The sequence below is a fragment of the Vombatus ursinus genome, unplaced genomic scaffold, assembly GCF_900497805.2.
Source record: "Vombatus ursinus unplaced genomic scaffold, bare-nosed wombat genome assembly UNPS02000582.1, whole genome shotgun sequence".
In the NCBI taxonomy this organism is placed as follows: Eukaryota; Metazoa; Chordata; class Mammalia; order Diprotodontia; family Vombatidae; genus Vombatus; species Vombatus ursinus.
This window is the reverse complement of record NW_020940360.1, coordinates 34,638,044-34,650,448: the sequence shown is the minus strand read 5'-3', so window position 1 is coordinate 34,650,448 and position 12,405 is coordinate 34,638,044. Positions and strand designations below refer to the sequence as shown.

The following is a 12,405-nucleotide window of genomic DNA, read 5'->3' as shown; positions in this document are numbered from 1 at the left end:
GCACCAGCCCTGGATTCAGGAGGACCTGAGTTCAAATGCGGCCTCAGACACATAACACTTACTAGCTGTGTGACCCTGGGCAAGTCACTTAACCCCATTACCTAGCCAAAAAAAAAAAATTAGATTTAAAAAAAAAAAGAAGAAGAAGATCACTTTGACAATGGAGTGAAGGATGAGCCAGAGTGGAAAGAGACTTGTGACAGGCAGGCAGTACAACCCCCAGGCTATTGCAGTAGTCCAGATATGAGGTAAAATTTATGAGTCTTGACAATGGATTGGATATGAGGCTTGGGGGTGAGAGAGAGTGAGGAGATGAGGATGATACCTATTTTGTGAGCCTGGATGACTGGAAGGATGGTATCCTGAGTTTGAGTCTCCACTCTGTCACTAGCTACCTCTGTGATCTTGGGTAAGTCACCTAACCTCTGGGGTTTCCTCAAGATAAAAATTATAAATGTGGCCCTGAGTCATCCTCCCACCCTCTCCTTCCACAGTCAAGCTTTATTTCTTAAACACCTGTGCTCCTTCAGCAAGCTTTTTGGCTTGATTCTGCTACCAGTCTGGCCGCCTGTTCTGAGTTTTTTGGAGATCTGGGTAGATTCTGTCCTTGCTAAAGCTTTGTCTTTGTTTTACTTTCATCCTCTAGATTCCAGGACTATAGGTAGCAGGAAAGATGGGCTCAAAAATGTCAAAGAAAAGTTTTGGTTAAAAAGAGGCTTGCTATGTATAGACCAGAAGGCCCTATTACTCTTTGGCTCAGAAATCTCTTCCACCGGCCCTGGGTCCTCCTCCTTAACTGAGGCTAAGGAAAAGTGATTACTGCAAAGTTAACCATAAGACAATGAGCCAATTTCACAATTTCAAAAAATTGATTAGCTTCCCTTGGGGAAGGATATGTTAAAATCATTTAATCAGCATTATCGTAGAACAGGCCTGTTCCAGCATTGTGCTGTTTGACCCGGGCCTTCCCTGGGCCCTTATTGGTTGTCCGAAGTGGAAGAGGAGGCTTAAAGCCCTCCAGCAGAGGAGCATTCCTGTATATTCTGGTAATCTCTGTACTAGATACCCGATCACATCAGCAGTGGGTAATGACATAAGCCTCCAAACCAAAACACAGCTGGCTGCTCTAATTTTAGTCCTACCAGGCTTAGCATTGCCTTTTAATAGGACTTTGACCTAAGAATTTTACCCCATATAGGAGTTCTACAGGAAAGCCTTTCCTGGATGTATTTGGCACTTCCTTCCCTTTTAGACACCTCCGTGCAATCTCTTAAAGTACCAAAATTCTTCCTTTAAAAAAAAAAATCTTTCAACACCATTGCTGATGCACAGATTGTTCATTATAGCTGAGACTTATTTTACCTAAAAGAAAATTTTGCCAATGTGTAGGAAGAAAACTCTTAGGAAAAGTTATTACATGAGAAGGCTCTGAAATGAAGATCTTGAGGCAAAAAATATATATACACATATATATGTATATATGTCACTTTTATTCAGGAATCTGGCTGTCAGATTAGCTAGAAGGTTAACATAGCTACAGATGATCAATTTCTCAGCTCACTCTATATTATGGAATATTGCTTTCCTGCTTTTAGAACAAGCCTTCACCAGTCTAGATAACAACAGTTGGAAATTGGAGACAGTTCATTTATGTTACCCAATTCTTCTTTGTTACCAGACATAAAAAAGCATTTGTTTTTTAAGGTAAAAGACCACATTGTATGTCCATTACTTACCAAATGGGATCTCCTTTTGGTCTATAGAGACTAGGTATATAAACCTTTGGAATTAATCCCTTTATACATCCTCTCAGCAAAAGCACCAGCTTTTTTCTCTATTTGTACAGAATATTATTTTACAGTGCTGACTGCAGCTATTTGAGAGCAGTCTGCAGAGTTATGAACACTAGTACGCTATCTTGTCGACTTTCACATTTTTCAAGATAATGCAGGGTTCCAACCACACATTCTCTGTGAACCGCTACAGATTGATAAAAAATTACTTGTGTTTCCCATGACCTCGGTCGGCAAGAAGCATTCCAACAAGGGCCCAAAAGATGACTGGGCCCCTTTAAAAGACCCTCGTAATGAAGCCTCCAGGGAGTCTTTATGAGGAGTGAAATTTAAAGTTGCTTCTATAGATGCACAGTGTAGCATGAACCAGCTTAAGACTGCTGTCTGTTTAAATGCCCTCCTGTTTTGCATTTATTTGATATCGCCCTATTTTGAGCCCCAGTGAGAAAGTTATTTTTAATAATATCTTCTTTTTCTAAAAATGCACGATGTCTGGCAGATGTCATGAGAAGAAAAAAAAATAGAGCATTTCATCCTCTTTAAAGCTTAGAGAGCTTATTTAGTTATTCTTCTTTGGTCATGAAAATAACCCTGGTCCGCATAGAATTCTAGAGCTTAAACAGACTTTAGAGAGCATATAAATCAATCCCTTAATTTTACAAGTGAGGCAACTGAGGCCCCGCAAAAAAATAGCTTCCTTTTCTTAAAAAAAAAAAGTTTCAGTTATTAAGCACTTATTTTTTTTCTCCCACCCATTTCCCCCACCCAGTGGGAAAAAAAAGTACAAAACCATAGTAACAAATAAGCAGAGAGCAAAACAAATTCACACATTGACAAGGTCCAAAAATGTATGTCTTATTCTGCATATTAATCCATCACCTTTGTGTTGTGAGGTAGGCAGCATTCTTCATTATTAGTCTGGACTCCTAGTGGACCATTACATTGATCAGAATTTTTAAATCTTAGAATTTTCATTTTTGTAATATTTTACAATAATTACAGCATAATTAGTCTCCTGGTTCTACTCACTTAATTCCAAATTAGTTCACTCACGTCTTCCCAGGTGAAGCAACTTTCCCAAGATCACAAGTTAATAAGGGCAGAGGCAGATGGAAAGCCAGGTGTCTACTTTATCACACTGCTTTCTCATATTCAAGGGATAAAATTAATAATAATAATCAATAAGTATTAAGCACTTACTATGTATGAGACATTCAACTAGGCACTGGGAATACAAATACAAAGAATATGATAATCCCTACCCAAAAAGACTTTACATTTTAATGAGGAAGACAAGTACATATAAACACATATAACACAAATCTATATAAATAAGTACAAATCTGTACAAAGTAGTTAAATGAAAGGTGGTATGTGAAGGACACTAGGAGATAGGGAGATCAGGAAAGACTTGAAACAAAAGATAGTGGTCAAGCCATGTCTTAAAGGAGAAAAGGACTCGATAAGGCAGAAGTGAGGAGGAGGTGAAGTTCAGGAATGAAGAGATGGTCATTGCATAAACAGAGAGATGGAAGATGAAGTGTTGCATGTGAGGGTCAGAGAGAAAGCCCATTTTTCTGAATTCTGGAGTACAGGAGGGACAGCAATGTTCATTGTGGCTAGAAAGATAGCGATTAGGGACATATCAGTTGTAAAGAGCTTTAAAAGCTAAGCAGAGGTAGAGCCTAGATGGCAGAGTGGTAGGAATCAGTATAGTGAACTCTCCTCCAAACACGTCCAGAAAACGCATCAGACTAAGTCCTGATGGAGAAAGGCAAAAAAAGTCACAGTGAGTTATTTGTCCAGCCCCACTCAGCGAAGGGAGACAGAGAGGTCTGTAGGTACTGGGGACAGGATTGGGCCAAGAGCATACTGCACCCCTTGAAACACTCCAGCACCCAGGGAGAGACTGAGCACCAGGGCACCTCCTGTGCAGGGGAGTGGTACAGTTTGCAGGTAGGTAGGCACTAGGAGGCATGCCTAGAAAAAAGAAAAGTTCAAAAGCAAGTGACAGTAATGGTGTGGCTCAGAATCCAGGAGCAGAATGGGATCTTAGTTCCAACATCTAGCCCAGGTTTTAGAGAAATAATGAAAACAGGAGTCCCAAACCAAAGAGGAGTCAGTCTCCAGTTCTGCCACTGAACCAACAGAACTTTCTAGCTGGATCATAAGGGTAGAGTCCAGCAGCAGACCCAAACTCGTGTCAGGAATTTGCAGAGTTCAGATCAAACTTTGCCCTTGATCAGACCATTTAAGAAGCACTGAAAACTTACAAGTCCCCAGGCTGTCCCTCAGATCTGGAATAACAGAACACTCAGTAGCCCAAGAAAGCAGCAACAGACTTTCCTACCAGAGATGTGGCAGAGGCCAGCCCTAGCTGCAAGTCCGAAATCGAGACGTCGGCCAGAAGAATGGGCAAACAAAGGAAGAACTCCAACATAATAAGCTATTGTAGTGGCAGTGATGCTGAAGACACAGATGCAAAAGAAGAGAATGACTCTAAAACGTCTACAAGCAGCCAACACCTTAGTGAAAAACACAGCTTGCACACAAACTCAAATAGAATTCCTGGGAGAGATGAAGCAAAGGTTTGAAAAAAGAGTTTTAAATGTTTGTATAATTGCAATGAGGAAAAAACTTAGAAAAGAAATTAGAGCTATAGAAAAAAGAATTGGAAAGGAAATTTAACATCTTCTTACAAGAGATATAAAATTTTGTCCAAGCAACAAACTCCCTTAAAATTAGAATGGATCAAATAGAAGCCAATGATTCCATGAGACGTCAAGAAATATTAAAAAAACAAAGTGAAAAGGCTTTTAAAAAAGAGGAAAATGTAAAGTATTTCATAGCAAAAACAACTGACCTAGAAAACAGATAGAAGAGGAAAAAATTAAGAATCGTTGAACTATCTGAATGCCATGACTGAAAAAAAAAAATCTAAACCTGCTATTTCAAGAACTCTTAAATGGAAATAGTTTAGCTATTATCTTCACTCTCTGTTCTCTGTTTATATAGTTCTTACTCCATTTATATATAGTATGTTATTAGGATATAGAAAATAAATCATTCTTCTTGCTTTTTTTTTCTTCTTGATGAAGCAGTTGGGGTTAAGTGACTTGCCCAGGGTCACACAGCTAGTAAGTGTCAAGTGTTTGGTCTGAGGCCAGATTTGAACTTGGGTCCTCCTGACTCCAGGGCCAGTGCTGTATCCAAAATTAATGCTATTATTTTCATTATGGTTTCATTCTTTTTTTTTTTTTTTTTTTTTTTGGTGAGGCAATCAGGATTAAGTGACTTGCCCAGGGTTACACAGCTAGTAAGTGTCATGTGTCTGAGACCACATTTGAACTCAGGTCCTCCTGACTCCAGGCCTGGTGCTCTGTCCACTACGCCACCTCACTGCCCCAAATCATTCTTTAAAGTAGAAAAACAGTGAGTTTCTAACCCACAAATGTATTTAGAGGCATGTGAGTTCTATCTTTAAAAAACATGCAAAAATCAACTAAACTATATCCTTTTCCACTTGCCCAGCAAAAAAAGGAAAAGAAGTTACCTCTTTTATAAGAATATATGTTAGACAATTCTGAGGTACCACATCACGCCTATCAGATTGACCAACATGACAAAACAGGAAAATGATAAATGCTGGAGAAGATGTGGGAAAATTGGAACACTGATACATTGCTGGTGAAGTTGTGAAATGATCCAACCATTTTGGAGAGCAATTTGGAACTATGCCCCAAGGGCTATCAAAATGTGCATACCCTTTGATCCAGCAATAGCACTTCTAGGGCTATATCCCAAAGAGATCACACAAATGGGAAAGGGACCTACATGTACAAAAATATTCATAGCAGCTCTTTTTGTGGTGGCAAAGAATTGGAAATTGAGAGGATGCCCATCAGTTGGAGAATGGCTGAGCAAGTTGTGGTATATGAATATAATGCAATAATATTGTGCCATAAGAAATGATGAGCAGGCTGACTTCAGAAAAACCTGGAAAGACTTGTATGGTCTGATGCTGAGTGAAGTGAGCAGAACCCAGAGAACGTTGTACACAATAACAGCCACATTGTGTGATGACTAATATTGATAAACTTAACCCTTCCCAGCAATACAGGGATCTAAGACATCTCCAGAGGCCTTGTGATAGAAAATACTATCCACATCCAAAGAAAGAACTATGGAAGTTGAATTGCTATTTTCTTTTCTCTTCTGTTGAGTTTTGTTTCCTGTTTCTGATGGTTCCTCCTATTGGTTTTAATTTTTACTTACAACATCACTAATGTGCAAATATGTTTGATAGGAATGTAAATGTATAGCCTATATCAGATTGTGTACCATCTTGGGGAGAGTGGTGGGGAGGAGGGGAGAAAAATTTTAAACTCAAAAGCATATGGAAGTGATTATTGATAAATCAAAATAAATTAATTAAAAAAAAGAATATATGTTAGAAGGTAGGGTAACTTCTGCCAGAGTTCTCTTCTCATACCTCATCTTGCTATAGGAGAAACTCTGGGTTCTTAACGGTAATGCCAGTGGAATGTCAAGTCTTCTCAAGATGGAAAATGTATAGAAGGACTCTCATGTGAGGACTGGCCCTTGCTAAGTTTAGAGAAAATCATCACTAGATTGGCCAGGAGGTGGTGAATTTTTCAGTTACAAGAACTCTCAAAATCTGTAGTAGTAGAGGGAGTACCCACACTGACAAGAATAGAAGACCCCTAAAATGTCCAAGTTAATTTAATAGAAGAAATTATGTCACTTTTCAGGGTTACCTGTGTTCATTTGAATCAGTATTCCAGTTTACTCTCTGCCATCAGTTGTAAAAACTTGCGATGAAAACAATTTTCGTATCAGATACTCCATTTTCAAGTGAGTAGATAACAGCTGGCACCAGTTTTTTATGCTCCTAAAATCTTGAGAAGTATTTAGATTAATTATATTCTTTCATTCATACTTTTCCCTAAGTTATGATAAAATTAGCAATTTATGTTTCAAAATTTACTAATGTTTTTCACTGTTTTCTTAGCAAAAGCTGCAAATTGTTTTTGGGATCTGTGGTTTTATGATTCATGACACTTTTTAATAGCCCCATGGGGTAAATGTCTATACAGAATCAAAATCTTAATCGGAGTGAGGAAAGTAAAGAATCTCTTTCAGGTGAGATTGAGCCAACAATATGCATGATCAAAGTCAGCTCACGTTAAGATGTTGATGATAACCAGTATTGTCCTTGGCATGCCCAAGTGTTTACTCTCATTCTCTGCTTTTAGAATTCTCAAAAGGTAATTGTGAATTGATGGACATTAATTATCCTTAGATGTTTTTGTGGTGGTATTTCATACAACAAAGTATTAGCAATGTTGGAGAGAATGGGTGGAGGAGAGAGCTGAGAATGTATCTTAGAATGCTAATGCTTGAGGTTTGCAAATAACTTAAGGATGACTCAACCAAAACACTTCAGACTTCGTAGTAGAACTACAAAAACACTAAAGTACCAGCTAAGTGTGTCTATTCATATTCTTAGGACAAAAGAGAAAGATGGCAGAACTGGGTGATGCTCTCATCCCCATGTGCTCAGTCCTTGCAGCATTAGTGACTGAGCTTTTGCTCCGTCTGTACCATGTGAAAATCCATTCCAAAATATGCCTTTGAAGCTTCAGTTATAAACAAGTTGTTCTGGGCTGAATTACAGGTGCCAAATGGATGTAACTACTGGCTTTAATAAACACAGAAGTGGATACTTCAGTTTTTCTATGATGCTTTTGATGTGTATTATACACTAGGAAATGCTTAAGTTATCTAAACTGTGTATTTCCTCCTGTGGCGATCCTCTAGTCAAATACTCTGAAGTTCATAGACACAGAAACACTTAACCCAGATACTGTGTTTGGTTCTGAATCCTAAAGAAAATAATTAGATTCATAAAATAATCCATTTTAACATTTTTTTAAGCGAGTGGTTGAGCTTCTTTTCCTTGGGAAGCAAAGCATGCTTCATAGTTTTTGATGATCTATTATTCAGAATTTTAATTTATGTGTTTTTTTGTTTTTTTTTCGTTTAAGGCTCAAGAAAAAGGAAGCTTAAACTATTCAAAGGTAGGTGAATTTTATATTTAGATATTTGTCAATGTAAGTATTTGTCTACATGTATATATAAACATATAATCGATATTTAGAGAGAGAGATTTAATTATTGATCATACTTAACTTTGAAATGTGGAAAGAGAATCATGATCATAGATTAAAGATTTTCTGTTTAAGGCTTGGCACATAGTAAGCATTTTAAGTGTTTTTTCCATTCTTTTATTCATTCATTAGCATGTTAATTTACATAAGACTACTAAACATTATCAGAGACATTAATATTGCCTACAACTTAAGATATCTTTTAATAATATTAATGGTAATAATTATACTTTACATTGATATAGGAACAACTCAGTGAAGTGGGCAGGGCAATTGATATTAACCACATTTTGAGGAAGCTGAGATTCATTCAGAGGTTAAAATTACTTACTTGAGGTTACCCATCTGCAGGTCATCAACCTTGAAGATTGTCACAGTAGTCTCCAGACCCCTCCAGTTCAGTTTTCTGTCTGTACAATATTTCCCTTTTTGTCATCACCATCAGACAGTGTGCATAGGTGACACTATAAAGGATAGTTTAAATGACAGAAGCTCTATCTAGGTGAAAACAAACTGCGACTTCTGAGGAATCATGTTTCCTACCTCCTAACAGAGAGATAATGGACTAGAGATGCCGAACCAGACGTATATTTTTAAGCACAGCCAATGTGTGGATTTGTTTTGCTTGACTGTTCTTATTTATTACAAAAGAGGGCTTTTTTTCCCATTGGGGAGGAGTTGTAAAGGGTGAAGAAGTGTAGGGATAGTAATGCCAAAAAAAAATAGGAAAGAAAAGAGTATCAATAAAATATTATAAAAATACAGACAAGAGAGTAGAAGCAAGTTCAGAGGGAACACAGATAAGCAGGGCAGTGTTGGCACTGCCATGTCAAATTTAATGTAACATAAAAATCAAGTTGTACATAGTAGAGATTCATGGTATCCGATAGATTCCTTTTTTCTGTTCTTCATATAAGAAAATATTTGTGTTTGTTAAATTCATAACAATAATAAAAGTTTTTAAAGAAAAGGTATTTCGTTGGTATAAGAATATGAACATAAACATGATGCTCCAGTTGTGGAACGCTGACATTTACCATAGGCTATGTCATGTATTTGTACGAGATGGTAAGTTTCATGAAGACAGGGACCATATTAATTTTCTTTGTATTTCCCCAACCACAGTGCTTCACATAGAGCAGGTACTTAAAATGCTTATTTAGTGAATGCCTCAAAGAATGAGTGAAGGAACTGGGTAATTCCTTTACCAGAGAGAAGTCATAGGAACACGGTTTATACGTCAGTTTGGAGGGCCTTTGCTCTGTATCATTAGAGACTAGGGAGAAGTGAAAGTCCAGACTTTATAGCAGCTCCAAGTGTTTCACCCAGGGGCACACAGAAAGCAAATAGCAAATTAGGTACCAACAAGAATAAAGTCATACATGATGACATAAATTGTATTTGGAATTTCAAGTTATTTCTTTTGTGCTGATGCCACAAAATCAAGAAAAAATTATTCGCACTCTTTAATTAAGAAAGACTTCATGGTAGTGTGACTCCAAAAGCCATCAAGAGAGATGGGAACATAATTGACATCATTTTTTAAGGGGTGTGCGATCACATATGTAAGGACGTAAGAATCTGTAAGTACAAGGAAACAGAAAACTAGAAACAGGAAAACTAGATGAGAGGAAAGGTGAGAAGATAAAGGAAAGTGACATAATATGAGAGATGCAAAGTAATTTGGATTAGCTGGAGGAGCCTTATAGTGTATTCTGAGAATTTTTTTCTTCATTCAGAAAGCAGTGGGGGAACCACTGTTGAATATTTGAGCAGTGATGTATACTGGGGTGGAAGAAAGAATAATTTGACATAGGAACTAGAATATAGTAGAGTGGTAAAAGGAATGTTGTAATAATCGAGTATAAAGATGATCAGGTAGAAATGGAGAAAAGATGACAGCCATCAGTGATATTATAAAGGAAGAAATGTAATTTGATGTTGGATTATTAACGAATGAAGAATATTAGGATGCAAGCATTTCTCTGAACCATTTCAGGGAGCATGTTGCACATGTAAGAATATTGGAAAGAAGTGTGGTGATGAGCCATTGATTCTGAGATGGCCTAGACTGAATGAGATTTAGGTCTGTTTTATAAGAGTTGTAGAACAGTCAGAAGGCATGTGCCATTTGGATAGTCTATTTGACCTCGGACAAGTCAATTCATTTCTCTGAGACAGTTCCTTCTCCAGTTAAATAAGAGGAATGGACTAGGTGATTTCTAAGATCTCCTTCAGCTGTAACGTTCTATTGTTCTATGATAATCAGTCATTCTTCGAGAAATAAAAGTGTTGATGTATAAGACACTGGGAATGCAAAACTCCAGACTGAATAATCTCTGTACTAGAAGACAATTTACTTTCTCCTAGAGTAGTTAGAAAAAAACTCCATGAAGGACCATCAGTATCAGAACTGAGCCTTAAAGGAAGGAGCATATTTTGAAAGGCAGGGCTGGTCCAAAAAAATCACCAAACTGTGCATACCTTTTGAGTCAACAGTACCACCAGAAGGCCTATAAAGACATTAAATAAAGAGGAAAAGATTCTGTATATACAAAAATATGGTAATAGCTCTTTTTGTGGTGGTAAAGAACTGAAAACTAAGGGGGTGCCCATCAGTAGGGTAATGGCCAAACAAATTATGCTTTACGATTATAGTGGAATACTGTTCCCCTGTAAGAAATGACAAAAGGGACAGTTTCAGAGAAACCCGTAAAGACTTGTATGAAATTATGCAGAGTGAAGTCAACAGAGTCAGGAGAATAATTTATACTATAATAACAACATTGTAAAAATGAACATTTTAAAGGACTCTAAGCAATCTAGTTACCAGCCATGATTCCAGAGGACTCATGATTTAGAATGCCACCCACCTCCTGACAGAGTGGTGATGCACTAAATATACAATAAGGCATTTTTGGATATGACCAATGTAAAAATTTGTTTTATTTAATTATGAATGTTTTAGTAAAGGTTTTGTTTTTCTTTTTCAGGAGAAGGGGGATGAAAGGGAGATAAAATGAATGCTTGTTAACTAAAAAAAAAAAATTTTTTTAAATTTAAAAAAAGCAAGGTTGAGAAGGAGAGTGCATTTCCAGGTATTGGGGATGGCTTGTGCAATTGAATGGATACAAGGGGTGGTTTGTTGAGTTTGAGGAACAGCTAGCACTCCAGTTTGTCTGGAATGGAGGTTGATATGGTATAATAAATGGTACCACAGAAAGTTGGAAAGGTAGCTTAGAACCTACCTTTCTGAAAGCACTTTAAACATTGGACTGATTGAATGTATATGTTAATGGGAGTAGGGAACCATTTAACCATAGGAATGACTTCAGACCTGTACCTCAAAAAGATTATCTTGTATCCTCTGTAAAGGATGGATTGGAGAAGAGAGAGATGAGTAGCTGGGAGACCAGTCAAGGAGTATTACAGTACTCTAGGCAAGAGAAGATGAGGGCATCAAGTAGAATGTTGGCCATGGGAATGGTGAGAAGGGGTTCCATGAGAACGGAAGAAAAGATATGAAGGTACAATTGACAAGATTTGTCAACCAATTTAGATAGTTAAGATTGTGATGACTCCAAAACTTTCAGCCCAGGTGAATGAGAAGAACGATAGTGCCCTCAACAGAAATAGGGAGGTTTAGAATAGACCAGGTTAGTGGCAAAGATGGTCAGTTCTCTTTTAGAGATCATGTAATTTCTCTGCTTTCTTTAAAGTAAAGAAAAGCTCTCTGTTGTCTACTAAACAAATTCCAGGCACTTTAGTGCTCTTTATCTACTTTTCTAGCTTCATATCCCACTAATCCTAATAAGTGTTTGTTGACTTTTTTCAGTTTTCTTTTTTATATATATATGGCATATTTCCCTAATAATAATACCCGATATTTATATAGTACTTTAAAGTTGGTAAAGTGCCTCGTAGATGTTAGCTCATTTGATCCTCACAACAACCCTGTGAGGTAGGTACTACTCTTATCAACATTGTGCAGATGGAGAAAACAAGGCCCAGAATGGTTAAATGGTTTGCTCAGGGTCACACAGATAGTAAGTGTCTGAGGCAGTATTCAGATTCAGGTTTTCCTGACTCCAAGTCCTATACTCCATTCCACTAAGTCACGTAGATCCCCAGATTCTAAGTCCCTTCTTTTCAGAGGCTCATATCTCTTTGTATTCCAAGCAACTGCCACAAAACTATATATGCTATACGTGCTAAATAAATGTTTATGATAATGAGAAAAAAAATTATAGCTAAAATTGGATTTGATCAGTTCTATAGCATTGGCTATCTGTTCAATTGAATAAATATCAAGTTCCTACTATGTAGAGGGCATTGTATTAAATGCTAGGAGAACAGAGTCCAATTAGAAAGCTGTTGCATCACCGCAAGTGAGAGGTAACATAGGCAAAAACCAGGATAAT

At 37.3% G+C, this 12,405-nt stretch overlaps 1 protein-coding gene across 1 annotated transcript in view; it reads left to right on the top strand.

Annotated features, from left to right (window-relative positions):
- PDSS2 (decaprenyl diphosphate synthase subunit 2) overlaps positions 1–12,405 on the top strand; it is a 277,537-nt gene that overhangs the window by 229,608 nt on the left and 35,524 nt on the right. The window contains exon 6 of the mRNA XM_027856905.1: positions 7,862–7,894. Coding sequence (XP_027712706.1) covers positions 7,862–7,894 — 33 coding nt within the window. The remainder of the gene's footprint in view (positions 1–7,861; positions 7,895–12,405) is intronic.